This window comes from Hyla sarda, chromosome 4 (genome assembly GCF_029499605.1).
Source record: "Hyla sarda isolate aHylSar1 chromosome 4, aHylSar1.hap1, whole genome shotgun sequence".
Taxonomy (NCBI): Eukaryota; Metazoa; Chordata; class Amphibia; order Anura; family Hylidae; genus Hyla; species Hyla sarda.
In genome coordinates, this window is record NC_079192.1 from 250,240,109 (window position 1) to 250,261,462 (window position 21,354).

Below are 21,354 nucleotides of genomic sequence, written 5' to 3' on the forward strand. Positions count from 1 at the left end.
CAAGGTTACAAGTCCATCTCAAGAGATCTAGATTTGCCTTTGTCCACAGTGCACAACATTATCAAGAAGTTTGCAACCCATGGGACTGTAGCTAATCTCCCTGGGCATGGACAGAAGAGAACCATTTATGAAAAGTGTCAACACAGGATAGTCTGGATGGTGGATAAGCAGCCCCAAACAAGTTCCAAAGATATTCAAGCTGTCCTGCAGGCTCAAGGAGCTTCAGTGTCAGCGCAAACTATTTGTCCACATTTAAATGAAATGCTATGGCAGGAGAAATAGAAGGACCCCACTGCTGACACATAGAGATAAAAAAACAAGACTACATTTTGCCAAAATTAACTTGAGTAAGCCAAAATCTTTCTGGGAAAACGTCTTGTGGACAGATGTGACCAAGATAGAGCTTTTTGTAAAGCACATCATTCTACTGAAAATGGAATGAGGCCTACAAAGAAGAACACAGTACCTACAGTGAAATATGGTAGAGGTTCAATGATGTTTTGGGGTCGTTTTGCTGCCTCTGGCACTGGGTGCCTTCAATGTGTGCAAGGCATCATGAAATCTGAGGATTGCCAACGGATTTTGGGTCGCAGTGTACAGCCCAGTGTCAAAAAGCTGGGTTTGCGTCCAAGATTTTGGGTCTTCCAGCAGGACAATGACCCCAATTATATGTCAAAAAGCACCCAGAAATGGATGACAACAAAGCGCTGGAGAGTTCTGAAGTGGCCAGCAATGAGTCCAGATCTAAATCCCATTGAACACCTGTGTAGAGATCTTAAAATTGCTGTTGGGAAAAGGCGCCCTTCCAATAAGAGAGACCTGGAGCAGTTTGCAAAGGGAGAGTGGTCCAACATTCCGGCTGAGAGGTGTAAGAAGCGTATTGATGGTTATAGGAAGCAACTGATTTAAGTTATTTTTTCCAAAGGGTGTGAAACCAAATATAAAATTAAGGGTGCCAATAATTTTGTCCAACCCATTTTTGGAGTTTGATGTGACATTATGTCCAACTTGCTTTTTTTCCTCCCTTTTTTGGTTTAATTCCAATACACACAAAGGGAATAAACATGTGTATAGTCAAACATGTGTTACCACAATCATTTTCTGTGAGAAATACTTCATTTTCCAGAAAAAATTCAGGGGTGCCAACATTTACAGCCATGACTGTATGAAGGTTAAGAATTTTAACAGCAGGTAAATAGCAAGTTACCCTTAACGATCGCGGACATAAATGTACGTCCTGGTTTGGCAGAACTTCGCGCACCAGGACATACATTTGTGTCCTGTGTATGACCGTTTCGATGCTTGCGTCATACACGGCAGGTTCCGGCTGCTAGCAGCAGCCGGGGACCCGCCTGTAATGGCCGACATCCGCAATCGCACGGATGTCCGCCATTAACCCCTCAGATGCCTTGATCAACACAGATCACGGCATCTGCGGCAGTGCGGTACTTTGAATGGATGATCGGAGCGCCCGCAGCGCTGCTGCTACGATCCGTTCATCCAGTATGGCGGCCGGAGGTCCACTCACCTGGCTCCGGCTGTCTCTCGGGGTCTTCTGCTCTTGTCTGAGATCGAGCAGACCACAGTAGAAGATCACCGATAATACTGATCAGTGCTATGTCCTATACATAGCACTGAACAGTATTAGCAATCAATGGATTGCTATAGACAGTTCCCTATGGGACATAAAAAGTGTGAAAAATGTAAATATAAAAAGTGAAAAATCCCCATGCCCAATAAAAATGAAAATTGTCAGTTTTTCCCATTTTACCCCCAAAAAGCGTAATTTTTTTTTTATAAACATATTTGGTATCGCCACGTGGGTAAATGTCCGAACTATCAAAAAATAATGTTAATTATGGAAAAATGAAAAAATTATAGGTGGTCAAAATAGGGCGATTTTAGATTACTGATTTTGTACAAAAAGTTTTATATTTTTTATAAGTGTTTAAAAAATGTAAAAGTATCTAGCCATGGGTATCATTTTAATTGTATTGACCCACAGAATAAAGAACACATGTCATTTTTACCGTAAAGTGTATAGTTTGAAAACAAAACCCTCCAAAATGTGCAAAATTGTGTTTTTCATTTAAATTCCCTCCCTAAATTTTTTTTGGGGGGTTCGCCGTACATTTTACGATAAAATTAGAGGTTTCATTACAAAGTAAAATTGTTCACGCAAAAAACAAGCCCTTATATGGGTCTGTAGATGGAAATATAAAGGAGTTAGGGATTTTAGAAGGCGAGAAGGGAAAAACGAAAACGCAAAAATAAAATTGGCCTGGTCCTTAAGGTTAAAATGGGCTTGTTCCTTAAGGGGTTAAATAAATCATACAAAACAGTCCGGCACTCCGGGTTAGGGATGAGATGGATGGGGGAGGTGGGTATACACTGCAAATAAATCTCCTACTGTTTTATATAGATGACATCATAAAAAGCTAATACATATTTCCCCAGCATTTATATTACTGATCATCTGTGGAATAGTTTTGAGCGCAACAAATGTCGCAGTAGTGACAATACTGAGATCTAACAACAAGATTTCTGCTTGTCAACCTGTGAAGTCAGACTCTATCAAACTTCATTGAAGGTACATTTGCATTTGTTTATTATGTAACTTAAGTATGTACCTACGATTGAAGTAACTATAATTTAGCAATATAGACATGTAAGATATGTAAAATTTACTGGTGCTTTCTACACAAAAAGCCTATTATATACATTCTGCTGACTTATGCTTAAAACCTGTAAAGGTGTGGTATTGCAATTTTTTTATTTAATTTTTTTGTGCATTTTCTCACAAAGCAATTATTATAGATTACGTGCACTTCATGAGATTGTCCTCTTTCTTGCTCTGCCAATATCAATTGTTTTAAGAAATAATATGTAATATATTGTAAGCACAATTTTATTATAATTGGCATTATGAGTATTGTTTTCCATCAATAGCATAATACAATATATTTTGATTATTTGCTTTACTGGAGAGAAAAATAAGATATAAAAAAACGCTTTTAGCTATGGATGGAAAATGACTTGGAAAGCAGTGGAAGAAATTGCATTTCAGAACTGATGCATTATGATGTGTCGGCTTCAAGATGGGACTTGATTGAAACATAATCAATTGAGCATTTTCTTTAGAATAATAAAAAAATTAAATGTCTGAAAAAGTGTGAACTTATTAGGGAGATGGAAAGAATAGGGCTGCTGTGCCAGTCGGCCATAGAAATCATACAGCAAACTGTGAATTTTCTTTGGTTTAATTATTCTTTGTATTATATTTTTATAATGTCCTCATATAGCTCACATGAACTCTCAGAAGGAAACGTGATTGGAAAAATGATGGCCCAGTTTATCAATCTGTAGGAAAAAAATAACACTGTGCCCATAACAACCAATCACAGCTCAGCTTTCATATCTAAACAAGCTCTGGTAAAATGAAAGCCGACCTGTGATTGGTTGTCTCCAACAGATTGATAAATCTAGACCTATGTGTAGCTCAGTATACCAATCTCCTACTGCATTTGGGTCCTTGGGTGACTGTGAAATTGACAACTGTTAGATCAGTTCACAAAGAGGATTACCAGGCTATGGTCCCTAGGATCCCTAGGAGCCAAACATTGTCACTATGGGAATGATCAAGGATATGGCAGGCAAAGGATAAAATTGGAGCATAGTCCGGGGATAGCCAAGGTCTGAATCAAGAGAACAGATTCCAGATGAATATCTGCGTTCATGTAGATGTACAATGGTGAAAAATATTGTAACTTCTGTTTAAAACCTTACTGTCACATCAAAAACATTTCACATGTCGCTGTTTCATTGCATAAGACAATCTCTGTTGTAAGTCTATGGAACCTTTTATATGCAACGAGATGGATCGGGGAGTGAAATGCTCAGGTGTAAGCTTCACTTGGCTCCATTCCAGAATTGGTGGAGGTCTAGTGATAATTTTTTAAAGTGACAGTAATGCTTTTAGCAATGAAAACCCACACCTCCCTACTTTTTGGGTAGCCAAAGAGGGATACCTATGGTTCATTGTACAGGTGAAACTCGAAAAATTAGAGTTATGCAAGTAAATTTCTTTCAGTAATGCAACTTAACTCCTTAATGATGCAGGACGTATATTTACGTCCTGCACCAGCTCTCGCTATATAATGCGAGGTCACACGGTGACTCAGAGTCATATTGGTTCGGTCCCGGCGGCCATCAGCGGTCGGGACCAGTGGCTAATACAGGACATCACCAATTGCAGTGATGCCCTGTTTTAACCCTTTAGGTGCGGCCCTTCTGAAGTGAAACTGAAAGTATCCCGGCAGCTCAGTCGGGCTGTTTGGGACCACTGCGATGAAATCGCGGTGTCCCGAACAGCTTACAGGACACCGGGAGGATCCCTACCTGCCTCCTCGGTGTCCGATTGGCAAATGACTGCTCCGTGCCTGAGATCCAGGCAGGAGCGATCAAGTGCCCATAACACTGATCAATTGCATGTTAATACATGCCAGTGATCAGTGTAAAAGATCAGTGTGTGCAGTGTTATAGCCCCCTATGGGAGCTATAACACTGCAAAAAAAGTGAAAAAAAAAGTGTTAATAAATGTAACCCCCCCCTTTTCCCATAAAAAAAAATAGTGTAAATAAAAATAAACATATGTGGTATCACTGCGTTCATAAATGTCTGAACTATAAAAACAGATAAAAACTTAAGATCACGCCGCAAAAAATTAGCCCTCAAACCATCCCATATGCGGAAAATTAAAAAAGTTACAGGGGTCAGAAGATGACATTTTTAAACGTATACATTTTCCTGCATGTAGTCGATGATTTTTTCCAGAAGTACGACAAAATCAAACCTATATGAGTAGGTATCATTTTAATCATATGGACCTACAGAATAAAGATAAGGTGTCATTTTTACCCCAAAATTTACAAAATGGAGTTTTATTCTTCAGTTTTGTCGCAAAATGATTTTATTTTTGCGTTTCGATGTGGATTTTTGGGTAAAATGACTAATGTCACTGCAAAGAAGAATTGGTGGTGCAGAAAATAAGCCATAATATGGATTTTTAGGTGAAAAATTGAAAGGGTTATGATTTTTAAAAGGTAAGGAGGAAAAAGCGAAAATGCAAAAACTGAAAAACCCTGAGGCCTTAAGGGGTTAAAAGGTGAAACTAATATATGAGAGAGACTCATTACATGCAAAGCAAGATAGTTCAAGATGTGATTTGTCATAATTCTGATGATTATGGCTTACAGCTCATGAAAACCCCAAATCCCCAATATAATTTATGATTTGGGGAGCCATGTCATCTGCTGGTGTTGGTCCACTGTGCTTCATTAAGTCCAGGGTCAATGGCCAACGCATCCGTCTACCAGGAGGTTTTGGAGCAGTTCTTTCTTCCTTCTGCAGACGAGTTGCATTACTGAAATAAATGAACTTTTGCTTGATATTCAATTTTTTCTAGTTTTACCTGTATGTAAATTCCATTTTAACATGTAATTCTATAAGCCTGAACTGTTTATCACATCATTCATCTGAATATAACAAACAATTTAAGTCCCAAATTGCATTAGACGAGGGCATAATATTCTTGAGGTTGGAGTTTAATATAGTTTGGAACCAGACTCTTCAATCTTGGAGCCATTAAAGAGTTTATTAATGTAAATCTAATTCCCTGGTCAAAAAGTGTGACATTTAAAAGGGTACTCCTGCACTTAGACATCTTATCCCCTATCCAAAGGATAGGGGATAAGATGCCTGATCGCAGGGGTCTTGCCGCTGGGGACCCCTGTGATCTTGCACGCCGCACCCTGTTTAAAATCAGTCCCCGGAGAGTGTTCGCTCCCGGTCTGATTACTGTTGATCATAGGGCCTGAGCGCTGTGACGTCAAGGCTCCGCCCCGTGTGATGTCACGCTCCGCCCCCTCAATGCAAGCCTATGGGAGGGGCCGTGATCGACAGTAATCAGACCCGGAGCGAACACGCTTCGGGGGACTGATTTTAAACGGGGTGCGGCGTGCAAGATCACGGGGGTCCCCAGCGGCCGGACCCCCGCGATCAGGCATCTTATCCCCTATCCTTTGCATAGGGGATAAGATGTCTAAGCGCTGGAGTGCCCCTTTAAGAAGCAAGGAGGGTCAGAGGGACTTGGGTCAAAAGTAGTGTCTGTCTCTCCAAAACACGGGCACTGTTAAATGACTTGTTATAGTTTAGAGCAAACCTGGTGAATTATTTGAATTACTGTTCACAATTTTGGTAGCACTTGATATAAATGTAGTTAAAATAATGAAATGCAATGCCTCAGCGAGACAGGTTAATGCAGTTAACATTATATTGGTGTATAAAAGCATTTAAGAACTGCAGAGTGTGAGTGTGGTGGTGTTAATGTGACAATTAGCCATGCTCTAGGTTTTTACAAATGAGCGCGTTAATGGTCATTGTCATCTGTTACAGCTGATTTACTCACATAATCTTTGGCAACCTGATTGTGTTTTCCAGGCATTTCAATATGTTGTTATCTAATAAAAAGGATTGCAACTTAAAATTTTTATTTTTGAGCCCTCTGAACTCTATTAGAGTATATTCACACATCAGAATCTGAATGGAGCTAGAACAAAGATTTCTACAAGCCCCATTCAAACGAGTAGGATACAAACAGATTTTCATACAGGACCAACCCTTTATGTTGTCTACAACAATTGATTCAAACTGATTTTCCTACGTATCGCAATATTTCTTGCAAATCTTGCAATACTATGTGTAATCTCGTATTATGGCAGTTGCAGACAACCACAATTTTATCATTATGTTCTATGGTTGTAGTGAATTTAAAGGGGTACTCCGGATATGGGATAAACATGTTTGATCATGGGGGGCCCGATTGCGGCAACCCTCCGCGCGATCTTCATGCCTGTACTTCCTCCTTTGTTGATTTTCCTCCCCAACAAGGATTAGGAAGGAAAAACCGGGCAACGTCAGGTACTCAGCTAGTGTTAAATAAAATACGTCCAAAAAGAATGAAGATGCACTCACCACGACTTGTAGCATATAACTTCTCTTTATTGCAGTGTAGCTTCAAACAGGACCCTTGCAGCCAGTGCAGGGAGTTAGTGCAGGACGCTGCAAAACGTCTCAGGTGTGACAGCTGTTTTACCTGTGCATGCAGGCTTCGTCAGACCACCTGACAAGCCTGCATGATGTTGAATAAAATATTTATCTACAACACGATCCATATACGTTTCTTTTTGGTTTGTATTTGGTATTATTAAAATAGGATTTTTTGATATCCCTGAGGTAATTTTTGTATATCTGCCTAGTCTATTCAACAATATGGGAGTCCTAGTATAAAGACTGAAGTTTTTTGATAAGTTTATGTGGGACAGTGTCAATAATGAAAGAAATATGTTCTGGATCCAACAATTCCGTAAAACATCAACATTTATTTGTAATCCAACATGATAAAATCTTGCAAGAAGGCACTCGCAACACACCACCTAGCCAGTAACACACTGCAACACTGTTGCAGTGTTTTACCGGCTAGGTGGTGTGTTGTGAGTGCCTTCTTGCAAGATTTTATCGTGTTGGATTACAAATAAAAGTTGATATTTTACGGAATTGCTGGATCCAGAACATATTTTTTTCACTACTACGTATCAAGCTGGGCCAGGCTGAGGATCTGCGCAAGACCATTGGGAGGTGAGCTGAAGATTTTTGTACTTTCATTTGCACAGTGCAAATAACCTTACTAAAATTTAGATAAGCAATGTCTACTGTACGGCGTCCATTTTAGGACATTGTCAGTTGTCAGCCGTAACTCTGTCCCACATCAGGCAAAACAGCGTCCCGCCTCCTCCCTCGGACCAATCTCCGTCAGGCAACAGCCGCAACTCTCTCCTCTCTCCTCCGTCATCTGAAACTCCCTCATCCGGAACTCCGTCATCCCTCAGACGAAAAAACCTTTCTGCCGTGTAGCAGAGTCAGTGTCTGCTCTCTGCTATACGGGTTCTACTATGCATGATATTCAGTGTCGGCTCTGCTATACAGACTCTGTAGAACATGTAGTGTCTGTAGTACACATGCAAGTTTCACAGTTTCGGCTCTTCTATATATGCTGTGTAGCGTCGGCTCTGCTATGTGGCAGGAAGTTGAATCTGAGGGAGACTCATCTGAGGCATGATGGCCTTTTGGACAAGGGAGTTTCGGATGAGGGAGTTGTGGCTGAAGGATGATGGTGATTGGTGTGAGGGAGGAGGCTGGACGCTGTTTCGCCTGACGGAGGAGGGAGTCGCGGCTTATGGCGATTGGTCCGAGGGAGAAGGCGGGGCACTGTTTCGCCTTACGTGGAACAGAGTTACAACTGATGACTGACAATGTCCTAAAATGGATGCCGTACTACTGAACCTCCACCAATTATTATTTGTCACTTAATCAAAAAAAATGCAGAATGTAATTTCACAAAATTTTTACATTGGAATGGTGAATTTGCTTTGCATGGTGAATGGCTGGAGATAGGCTCTGTTCACATTTGCATTGGAAGTTTCATTATAAGCCTCAGTTGTAGACTCCAGGAACAAAATAGTGCAGCGTGCAGGGTAATTTTGTTCAGTAAAATGCCTGACACCATGAGGGAATCCCAACAGACCATATTGGCCTAGATTTATCAATCTGCCTGAGATAAAAATGTGTCAGATTTTTCCTTAGCAATAAATCACAGTTCAACTTTTATTTTAACAGAGCAATATAAAGAAGTTAATGCTGAGCTCTGATTGGTTTTTATGGACAAATCAGACACATTTTTGTCTCAGGCAGATAAATCTACACTATCCTATGCACTAGTCATTCATGTTTACATCATTTGATGGATCAGTCAGTGATGTTATTTTCATGGTTTTGCTCTTATAATGGAGCCTATGTAAATTTATCGTGCAGACATACATGAGCACCCAGTGCTTTGGAATAGTTCCAGTTTTCATTTGATTTCATTTGAGGCAAAACTCTACAAAAATCCTCCTGCTGCGAGAGCTGGGATTCAAGTAGTTGTTGCTCATTTCTTTCCTTCACAGTAATATACTGTATATATATATATATATATATATATATATTGCTCAAAAAAATAAAGGGACCACTTAAAGGGGTTGGATAAGGGATAAGATGTTAGATCGCGGGGGTCCCGCCGCTGGGAACCCCTGGGATCTTGGCTGCATCACCCCGCTTTCATTACTGCACAGAGCAAACTCTCTCTGTGCGTAATGACGGGCAATACAGGGGCCGGAGCATCGTGACATTACGGCTCCGGCCCTCCTGACGTCACGGCCTGCCCCCTGAATACAAGTCTATGGGAGGGGGCGTGGTGGCCGTCAAACCCCTTCCCATAGACTTGTATTAAGGGGGAGGGTTGTGACCTCACAATAATGTCACGATGCTCCGGCCCATGTATCGCCCGTCATTTCGCACAGAGCGAGTTTGCTCTGTGCAGTAATGAAAGCAGAGTGTATCAGCTGAGATCCTAGAGTCCCCAGCGGCGGGAATCCTGCAATCTGAAATCTTATCCCCTATCCTTTGGATAAGGGAATAAGATATCCTGGGGCGGAGTACCAGAGTTAAACAACACAATGTAACTCCAAGTCAATCACACTTCTGTGAAATCACACTGTCCACTCAGGAAGCAACACTGATTGACAATCAATTTCTCATGCTGTTGTGCAACTGGAACAGACAACAGGTGGAAATTATAGGCAATTAGCAAGACACCCCCAATAAAGAAGTGGTTATTCAGGAGGTAACCATAGACCGCTTCTCAGTTTCTATGCTTCCTGGCTGATGTTTTGGTCACTTTTGAATGCTGGCGGTGATTTCACTCTAGTGATAGCATGAGACAGAGTCTACAACCCACACAAGTGGCTCAAGGTAGTGCAGCTCATTCAGGATGGCACATCAATGTGAGCTGTGGCAAGAAGGTTTGCTGTGTCTGTCAGCGTAGTGTCCAGAGCATGGAGCGCTACCAGGAGACAGGCCAGTACATCAGGAGGCGTGGAGGAGGCCAACAACCCAGCAGCAGGACCGCTACCTCCGCCTTTGTGCAAGGAGGAGCACTGCCAGAGCCCTGCAAAGTGACCTCCAGCAGGCCACAAATGTGCATGTGTTCACTCAAGCGGTCAGAAACAGACTCCATGAGGGTGGTATGAGTGCCTGATGTCCACAGGTGGGGGTTGGGCTTACAGCCCAACACCGTGCAGGACGTTTGGCATTTGCCAGAGAACACCAAGATTGGCAAATTCACCCCTGTGCTCTTCACAGATGAAAGCAGGTTCCCACTGAGCACATGTGACAGATGTGACAGAGTCTGGAGACGCCGTGGAGAACGTTCTGCTGCCTGCAACATCCTCCAGCATGACCGGTTTGGCGGTGGGTCAGTAATGGTGTGGGGTGGCATTTCTTTGGGGGCCGCACAGCCCTCCATGTGCTTGCCAGAGGTAGCCTGACTGTCATTAGGTGCCGAGATGAGATCCTCAGACCCCTTGTGAGACCATATGCTGGTGCGGTTGGCCCTGGGTTCCTCCTTATGCAAGACAATGCTCAAGACCCCATGTGGCTGGAGTGTGTCAGCAGTTCCTGCAAGAGGAAGGCATTGATGCTATGGACTGGCCCGCCCATTCTCCAGACCTGAGCACATCTGGGACATCATGTCTCGCTCCATCCACCAACGCACCACAGACTGTCCAGGAGCATGCCCAGGTGTTGTAGGGAGGTCATACGGGCACGTGGAGGCCACACACACTACTGAGCCTCATTTTGACTTGTTTTAAGTACATTACATCAAAGTTGGATCAGTCTGTAGTGTGGATTTCCATTTTGAGTGTGACTCCATATCCAGACCTCTATGGGTTGATAAATTTGATTTCCATTGATAATTTTTGTGTGATTTTGTTGTCAGCACATTCAACTATGTAAAGATGAAAATATTTCATACGATCAGTTCATTCATTCAGATCTAGGATGTGTTATCTTAGCGTTACCTTTATTTTTTTGAGCAGTATATATATATATATATATAAAATTTATATGAGTACCATTGTACTTTAATATTTGCTCTGTAATATCTGTAAAAGTTTCCTTATTGAATCTTCTACTCGCAATGCTTTCCAGAACTTAGAGAAATATATGGGAGTGTGATGCAGCATCCTGTCCTCTATTATAGCTATAGTTTGCATTTAGAAAATGAATGCCTTGGCCTCATCAGCTAGTCATAATAAAACACAGGTGGAACACACTGCAGTAAATGTCCTTATGTATATGTAATAACAGTAAAAAAAATAAAAAGTAACAGAAGCACAGTCATAAAAGATTAAACATCCGAGGTTTTAAAATGGACATACTTCAACACCGTATAAAAATGAAGGGCGAAATGATTGTAACAATATTAATTTTATAACTAGCTTTTTTCCCTAAGCTAACTTGGCAGAAACATTAACCAGCGGCTTAGTGTTTCCTGCCAGCTGGTGAATCAAAAATATTTTTATACTTCAACTTTAGAGCTTTGTAATATTGCGAGGATTGTAAGCCATAATTAAACTTTAGCGCCAAATCACTGGCTTAGACATAACTCATATATAAAATGAGTGCCGCTCTTTGCTAGTCATGCCGCACAGATGCAGACATTTGTTTACTGAATGTAAACTAACTAAAGCAGTGATTGCAAATGGACTGGTCCAGATTAACAAGTCTAAAACTGATTTGCCTTTAGTAACCGATCACAGCTCAGCTTTCAGTTCTCAGATTGCTCTGGTAAAATGAAAGCTGGGCTTTTATTGGTTGTCATGGGAAAATTAGACCATTTGTGTCTCAGACAGATTAATAAATCAGGGAACTGTCCTTTCCCATCAGTCAACATGCACTTACTTGTATTTTTTACATAAAATGAGTGAAGATTTCAGAATTTTTTGTAACAGAATACAAAAAACCCTTAAGTCAACTGGTGCCAGAAAGTTAAACAGATTTGTAAGTTTCTTCTATTTAAAAATCTTAAGCCTTCCAGTACTTATCAGCTGCTGTATACTACAGAGACATTTGTGTAGTTCTGACCACAGTGCTCTCTGCTGACACCTCTGTCCATGTTAGTTTCACAATGTTTTTGTTGAATTTTATAAACATAAGAAATGTAACATATAACATATTATGACATCAGATGTGTCAGAGTTTACATATGAACATGCATAATAACCTTGACTGGTGGAGCATAATCGTTCCTCTGTCCATGTTAGGAACTGTACAGAGTAGGAGAGGTTTGCTATGGGGATTTTTTTTATGAGGTTTACTCTCGAGCATACAGCAGCAGGCAGGCTTAAGATTTTTAACCCCTTAAGGACATTGGACGTAAATGTACATCCTGATGTGCCGGTACTTCACACTCAAGTCTCTTTTCATGCACGGCGGGTCCAGGCTGCTATCAGCACATCAAGACATCAGTGATCAGGCTGATGGCCCCCCATTCAACCCTCAGATGCGTGATCAATACTGATCATGGCATGTGCTGCAATGCAGCTGCTCTGATCGCTCACCAGCAATGCGACCCCTCACCTGCTTTCGGACACAGTTTTCTTTTCTGGTCTGCCTTCTAGCAGACCCGAGAAGAAGATAGCCGATAATACTGATATTTGTTATGCCTATGCATAGCACTGAACAGTATTAGCAATCTAATGATTGCTATAAATAGCCCTCTATGGGGACAGATTTTTTTTTAATAAAGAGTAAAATAAATGTGAAAAAGCCCCTCCCCAATAAAAATTTAAATGGCACCTGTCACATCAAGGAAATTTAATATATTATAGATTAGCATATTTGAATTACTTTTCTGATATACTTTATAATAACATTTTGTAATTTTATGTATTAAATTAACCCCTAAAAGTTTGCCCACCAGGGGTCATACTTCTTATCTTGCTCAGTCCTACCTTCAGTGCATAGTGCTAAATATTGTGCTAAACATTGTGCTGGGTATTTCTGCTCCCTTTTGCAGTTGCTGGGCAGAGCTCAGAAACTAAATAGTTCAGTTATAATTCAGAGCTGAGGGGGGGTCTGTGTGGTCACATACTAAACTGCTCTTGGCTGTGTGTAGCAGAGAGAGGGGGAAAGTTTTCCCCTGCAGGGCTCCAGATGATATCATGCCTGCTTGGGAACGCCCCTTCCCAGTCCATGGAGCTGACTGAGCAGAATATACAGCACAATATGAAAGTAGAAAACGTAAAAAATAAATCCCCAGTAAATTACAAGATTTTCTGTGAAAACAGAGATCAGTCCTTCCTGCGTGGCTGATATAAAGTACAGGATTACATCATCACCTATGGAATCCTTGCTGACAACTCTCAGACCCCTCCACTCCCCACGAAGCTCTGTTTGCATTGTTCCTTTGTATTTCCTTCCAAGAGGCCTCGATAGCAGTAATGTACTAGGCGAGTCCCTACATTGCTGCAGAGGTATACAGCTCCCCAGACTCACACTTTTCCTGCTCTTTGTAGATTATCTAGTGTGTGCTATGAGATGTAGTTTGACACTGATTCCCTCTGTTTTCTGCTTGTAAGAGAAGCTAAAAAGAATCCTATCACAAGGAGATTAAAGCATTGTGGAAATACACTAAAACTCTTTAGCAGTGCTTACAAACACGGTCCTCTAGTCCCCCCCAACAGGTCAGGTTTTCAGGCTTTTCTTAGTCTTTAACAGGTGATATAGTTATGGTAATTGCAGCAGTCATCACTAGAATTTTATCACTTGTGAAAGACTAAGGAAATCCTAAAAATAAGACCTGTTGGGGGGGACTTGAGGACCGCACTTGGGAAACACTGCTCTACAGTGTGGGTTAGGGGAAAAAGATCTGTCACTAATCTATCACTTGCTGCATTTAGAAAAGCAAGTGCAATGATGATGCTCCACCCCCTTTGTAGTAGGATAGCCATATCACAAATGATAAGATGCCAGACCACCCATAAATGATACATCAACTGAAATGAGTATGCACACAGTATTCTATTCTGCACTAAATAGGTAAAAACAATTTTCCCATCACAAGTCTTACATTGATAGTATACGTTATTACTGAGTGATAACCCCCCCCCCCCCCCCACAGTCAATAGAATAATATTGATCTGATGGATTTTCTCTGCGCAGCAATGTTCTTTGCAATATGCAATTGTTGTTCTGTTGGGAAAAACCTATGGGGGGGGGGGTGTATCAAACATTTTAAATACGTTTTCTTAAAAAGGCGCAAATTGGCACATGGATGGCTTTCTGATTTTTGAGAAGCTTGATTCCTTGAACCATTTTGCCCTTTGACTTTGCAGTGGTTGTGCATTTATTATGTACGACTTTTCTACAATTGTTGTAAATTTTGTTGCAGAGGGCTCCAAATGTCGCAAACCGATACCAGCAATCTTTTCACTACAACATAACAGAAGCAAAAATCCCACAGATGTGCCCGTGTGACAAATTTATCACACCGTGTGCGACTTTTGATAAATTAGACGCACGTAGATATAACATGGGCCTGGTGAGTTTTAAAAATGTGTGTAGTTAAACAGACATTGATAAGTCTCCTCCTATATGTCCATATACAGCTACTTTTATTTGCTTGTACTTTGCAACACAGCCATGGCCGTAAATGTTGGCACCCCTGAAATTTTCCAAGAAAATGATGTATTTCTCACAGAAAAGGATTGCAGTAATACATGTTTTGCTATACACATGTTTATTCCCTTTGTGTGTATTGGAACTAAACCAAAAAAGGGAGGAAAAAAAGCAAATTGGACATAATGTCACACCAAACTCCAAAAATGGGCTGGACAAAATTATTGGCACCCTTAACTTAATATTTGGTTTCACACCTTTGGAAAAAAAATACTGAAATCAGTCGCTTCCTATAACCATCAATAAGCTTCTTACACCTCTCAGCCGGAATGTTGGACCACTCTTCCTTTGCAAACTGCTCCAGGTCTCTCTTATTGGACTCATTGCTGATCACTTCAGAACTCTCCAGCGCTTTGTTGCCATCCATTTCTTGGTGCTTTTTGACGTATGTTTGGGGTCATTGTTCTGCTGGAAGACCCAAAATCTCGGACACAAACCCAGATTTCTGACACTGGTCTGTAATGTGCGACCCATAATCCATCTTCTAAAATATGGAACAAGACTGAAATCTACATCCTAGACTCCCATATCCACCTGTTATCTGCCATCAACCTCTTACCATAGATCAAAGTACATATTCTACAAGTTATTTCAGTCCTTCCGTTGGAGTGCTTTATATTGCTTATTACCGAATGTATTCTCCTATTAATGTGTCAGCATATATTAAAGTGTATTAATACCTACAGATCTGCCCAAAATATGATTGTAAATATACTGCAGGTCCTACTTTGTACTGATCCTGAGTTACACCCTTTATTATAGAGTTAAGATACATTTAAGGTTCTGTCTGTAGTTATTGGAAAAACTTCAGACCTCATGATGATTCCTAATGAATGGAGAATGTCTCTAAACTTCATTGATTCTGGTTAGAGAACACCACCAATTCCTGTATTTCTGTGTTTCTATGTTTTAGTATAGTTAGTGTATTGCTTTTTGCTCTCTACCTATAAGTGACAGGTTCTTCCCCTCTAATGATTTTAGATTTCACTGGAAGATGGTTGGTAGCCTTGCCGTAATAACAGTACTTTTACTGTTCTTTGTCTAAGTTTCCATGAACAGAGAATTTTCTGTTTGTTTTGCAAATATCGCAGCTAATATCACACCATTTACTTCTATGCTTCTAACCGGCTAAGAAATAGCATGAATTATATCCCATGATAAATCTGTGGGACACTTTACTCTCCATCTGGGCTATGTTGATACTAATAACCTACACAAATTTGGGGTATATCTATCTGTCCCCTATGCCACATGTGCCAAGTTCATAAAAATGGCAAAGAAAGGTTGGCTTTGGCATTATTTTTACAACTTTTCTGAACAGAAAAGTAGTAAAATAACTTGAATTAGTTATATATTTATGCTAGATAACCGGGGTACATACAGAAATAAATCTTGAATTGTCCACTAGTTATGCAAAATGAACACTCAATAAGAAATCTCCTTTGCCCTGTAAAATGACCACATATGTTGCGTATGCCAGCATTTACCTGAAACTTTAAGGCAGTAAACATCTATGTTTTTTTCACATAATAGTATTTAATCTCATTTATTTTATGGTCTTCATGGCCGTGCCAGAATTGTGCAAATGGATAGTAATACATAGCATGGCAGGTTTGTCTGCACGTCATTGCTTTTTCACTGATATTATCTGATCTTATATTACTTGACTCTGTATATGCACCCACAGAAAACCTTCTGAATGCGGACTTAAAGGGGTACAGCAGCTGATAAGTACTGGAAGGAAGGATTACGATTTTGAAACAGAAGTATATTACAAATTGGTATAACTTTCTTGCACCGGTTTATTTTAAAACTTTTTTTCCTCTAGAGTACTTCTTTAATTCCTGCCATAGTGTAAGTCTAGTAACTTTGAAGCTGTATTAGTATGTCACTTTGCAGAAAAAAACATAATAGTAAAAGTTGTAAGTATTTATACATTATATTTGTTCTTTGTGAGGTCTATACAGTGGTCCCTCAACATACGATGGTAATTCGTTCCAAACGACCCATCGTTTCTCGAATCCATCGTATGTTGAGGGATCCGTGCAATGTAAAGTATAGGAAGCTGTACTCACCTGTCCCCGCCGCTCCGGACCAGGTCCTCACCGCTCCCGATGCTGTCCCAGGGGCTCCCGATGCTGTCCCGGTGTCTTCTTCGCGATCCTCCGGTGTCTTGCGCATCTTCTGCTGGGTCCGGGCCTCGCTTTCTGGTGACGTTATTACGCTGCTGCGCCGGCGCGGCGTGCGTAGTGACGTAATAACGACGCCGGAAAGCGAGGCCCGGACCCTGGAGAAGATGCGGAAGACACCGGAGGATCGCGAAGTGGACCCGGAGCAGCGGGAATAGGTAAGCGAACCTGCCCGGGATGCTTAAACTGCTATCCGACAGCAGCTTAAGCATTTTGCGCTGTCGGATAACAGTTAATGCGATGGCCCCGACATATAAAAGCATCGTATGTCGATTTTATTATATGTCGGGGCCATCGCATGTCGGGGGGTTACTGTATTGCCTTTTCCAATGCTTAGTGAAAAGAATATTAAATATAGAATAATGCACTGACCCCCCTCAGGTATAACGGTATTAGAATTGCCAAGTGTTATCCTGTAAGTTATACAGTGGTAGCCACATTGGGGGGTATTTATCAATTTTGCCTGTTGACCTTTTCTTTTCACCCTTTTTTTTTCACTTTGGTTTTCGTGGACATGCATCAGATTTATCATTTGGTGCAAGTTGTTATTAATTTTGGCTGAAATGTTGAAATCAGCTGTTCACAGAACTTACCACCACAGAGGACGCGTATTTTACCCTGTAGAGCAGCCATTTCGGGGTCCCTCCTGCAGTATATCAGCAAGCAACATGAGTTATTGTCTTTTGTGAGGTTTATAGCCACCATGTGAAATGGATTTTATTTTAAACTTGGGTAGTTTTTTTCTTTTTGTTACTTTAGTGCAGTGGTCTTCAACCTACGGACATCCAGATGTTGCAAAACTACAATTCCCAGCATGCCCGGACAGCCGTTGGCTGTCCGGGCATGCTGGGAGTTGTAGTTTTGCAACATCTGGAGGTCCGCAGGTTGGAGACCACTGCTTTAGTGCTTACCTTTCCTGAACCTGTGTGGCCATGTCCAATGCTGGCTCAACGGAGGGTGAAGGTTCCTCAGAGACAACTATTTCGCAGGATAGTATTGAGCAGCCCTGGAGGCGTCGCTGCTTTCATAAAAACATTTTTTTTAATGTATTTTTACATTTTCTGACATTGCTAAGTGTGTTTTCCATGTGCAAAATTTCTTGGCGGGGATTTGCACCCAAAAAACGGAATGTGCGCCAAAATTGCGCCAAAGATCGATTGGCACAAATAATGAATTACTGACTAAAGTTAAAATCACACACAGGACCGTGTTATTTTGAGAAAGTTGTAAAAATGACAGTGGAGAAGATGCACCAAACTTTGGCTCAAAAAGACACTGCGACAAAATATTGCGCCAAAGTTACCTGAAAAAAAACCCCACATAAATCCTTTGAAAAATACCCCCCATTGCCCCCATAGTAATGACAATGTTTACATAACAGTGACAACCTTTCTATCCCTATAGCAGTGACACCCACAATTAGTGCCAGCCACAGTACCCCATGAAAATCAATAGTTACATTGTCCACAGTTATTAGTTTTCCATGCTGCCTCTCTAAGGAACATGTATGTTGAAGTATGGAGTGGCCAGGGAGAAATTCACTCTATTTTATAAACCAAGAAAATGTAGTTTTTCTATTTTTTCTTTTTAAATCACAACGTAAATAATCATATGTGCTTTATTAGTTACAAAAAATAGCAATTGATTCCTACTTACATTGATTCTCAACTCAAATTGTGAAAAAGGAGCTAAACTTCTTAAAGGGGTACTCCACCCCTAGACATCTTATAAGATGTTAGATTGCCGCGGTCCCGCTGCTGGGGAGCCCCGGAATCCCCGCTGCGGCACCGCGCTATCATTACAGCACAGAGCGAGTTCGCTCTGTGCGTAATGACGGGCGATACGGGGGACGGAGCAGCGTGACGTCATGGCTCCGCCCCTCATGACATCACGACCCATCCCCTTAATGCAAGTCTATGGGAGGGGGCGTGACGACCGCCACGCCCCCTCCCATAGACTTGTATTGAAAGAGACGGGACATGACGTCACGAGGGGCGGAGCCGTGACATAACGATGCTCCGGCCCCTGTACCGCCCATCATTACGTGCAGAGCGAACTCGCTTTGCTCAGTAATGATAGCGCGGTGCCGCAGCGGGGATCCCAGGGGTCTACAGCAGCGGGACCGCGGTGATCTGACATCTTATCCCCTATACTTTGGATAGGGGATAAGATGTCTAGGGGCGGAATACCCCTTTAAATCACTTGCAGAATTTAAAGGGGTATTCCAGGAAAAAACTTTTTTTTATATATATCAACTGGCTCCAGAAAGTTAAACAGATTTGTAAATTACTTCTATTAAAAAATCTTAATCCTTTCAGTACTTATGAGCTTCTGAAGTTAAGGTTGTTCTTTTCTGTCTAAATCCTCTATGATGACACCTGTGTCGGGAAACACCCAGTTTAGAAGCAAATCCCCATAGCAAACCTCTTCTAAACTGGGTGTTTCCTGAGACAGGTGTCATCAGAGAGGATTTAGACAGAAAAGAACAACCTTAACTTCAGAAGCTCATAAGTACTGTAAGTACTGAAAGGATGAAGATTTTTTAATAGAAGTAATTTACAAATCTGTTTAACTTTCTGGAGCCAGTTGATATACATAAAAAGTTTTTCCGGGAATACCCCTTTAATATCTATTGCTGTGCAGCTTTGACACTTGCAAAATATCCTCCCCTAAGGCAGTTTCATAGGAAGTGTCTCTATATCTACACACACACATGCACACTGCAAAGAGGATATATATCTTATCTCTTAGAACGTAGTATAACTACACTCAACAGTGCTAACCAAGAAACAAAGGATTAGAACTGCTTGCCACTCTGAAAAGTAAGTATATATGTTCTTACAGAGATACGTCCATGTCTTTATTATTATTATTATTATTATTATTATTGGACAGTTGACTTATTGGAGAGTTGACTTTTTTCCCCTTTTTTATTTTTTGTATTGCAGCAAATAACATGAATGTTACAGAGAACAGTTTGTCCAGTACAGTGAACGAATATGATTATTCGGCGTTCTCAGTTTACTATGTCAAGAAGTCCGACACAATATCTTCTATTTTCAAGCCCGCTCTATTCTGCATTTTATTTACTTGTGGACTTGTTGGGAATTCCCTGGTCCTGTGGGTATTAATATATTTTAAGAAGATGAACTCTTTGACTGACCTTTATCTTCTCAACATGGCTATTTCTGACTTGATGTTTATAGTGTCATTACCATTTGTCGTGTACCAGCTCCTCAATGAATGGGTGTTTGGCGATTTTATGTGCAAGATATTGGCTGCAATGTTTTTCATTGGGTTTTTTAGCGGTATATTCTTGATAACAGTCCTGAGTGTAGACCGGTATCTAGCCATTGTCCATGTTGTATCTTCACTCAAATTTAGAACTAGGAAACTAGGACTGTTTATTACCTTTGTCGTGTGGACTTTCTCTTTTTTGTTGTCTGCAACAAACTTTATATTTGTCAGAGCGGAGACGAACAAAGGCTTCACGGACTGTACAGCTGTCTATCCAGGAAACCCCACACTTTGGACCCTCCTGTCATACTTTCAAGTCAATATCTTTGGTTTAGTTATCCCTCTGCTGATTTTAGTGTTCTGTTACTCACAGATTATCAGTACTTTACACCGCAGCAAGAGTATGCAGAAGAGATATGCAGTGAAGCTGATCCTTATACTTGTCCTGGTGTTCTTCGTATTCTGGGCTCCCTATAACATAGTTGTCTTTTTACGCATATTAAACCTGTTGGGTAAATTTGATGATCCGGAATATGATGAGAAGCTGAAAACAGCAATGGAAGTATCTCAAACAATCTCTTTTTTGCATTGCTGTTTAAATCCTATCATTTACACTTTTGCTGGAGACAATTTTAAGAAGCATCTTTTCTGCATGTTCAACAAGCTGTTAAAGTACATGAATATTAACAGAAGATGTGGATCGTTCGAGAAAGGCAGCGTTGATCGATCATCCATTACAGGACCAAATACACGATCTGTTTCTTCAGATGCCATTCTTTGAATTCATTATTTGATGACTATAAGCTTGTATTCTGTAAATATATAAATATCTACCAAAAAAATGAGACTGTTATTGCTTCCCTTAAAGGGGTACTCCACTGGATACTCTTTTTTTTTTTTTAAATCAACTGGTGCCAGAAAGTTAAAAAACAGTTTTGTAAATTTATTCTATTAAACAATCTTAACCCTTCCTGTACTTATCAGCTGCTGTTATGATCCACAGGACGTTATTTCCTTTCTGCCTGACCACAGTGCTCTCTGCTGACATCTCTGTCCATTTTAAGAACTGTCCAGAGCAGGAGAGATTTGCCTTGGGGATTCGCTCCTACTCTGGACAGTTCCTTAAATGGACAGAGGTGTCAGCAGAGAGCACTGTGGTCAGGCAGAAAGGAAATTCAAAGAGAAATAAAACTTCTTGTGGAGCATCACAGAAGCCGATAAGAACTGGAAGGATTAAGATTTTTTAATAGTA

General features: G+C 40.8%; 1 protein-coding gene across 2 annotated transcripts in view; it reads left to right on the plus strand.

Annotated features, from left to right (window-relative positions):
• Positions 1–21,022, plus strand: part of LOC130369121 (C-C chemokine receptor type 4-like) — an 81,989-nt gene extending 60,967 nt beyond the window's left edge. Inside the window, exons 1-2 of one of the 2 annotated variants that reach the window (XM_056573912.1) lie at positions 19,582–19,687; positions 19,814–21,022. In XM_056573912.1, the coding sequence (XP_056429887.1) occupies positions 19,822–20,883 (1,062 nt within the window). In that variant the 5' untranslated portion in view covers positions 19,582–19,687; positions 19,814–19,821 and the 3' untranslated portion in view covers positions 20,884–21,022. Of the gene's footprint in view, positions 1–19,581; positions 19,688–19,813 lie in introns of those variants that run through there. The other variant, XM_056573913.1, reaches the window with a different exon arrangement.
• Positions 21,023–21,354: the final 332 nt, after the last annotated feature.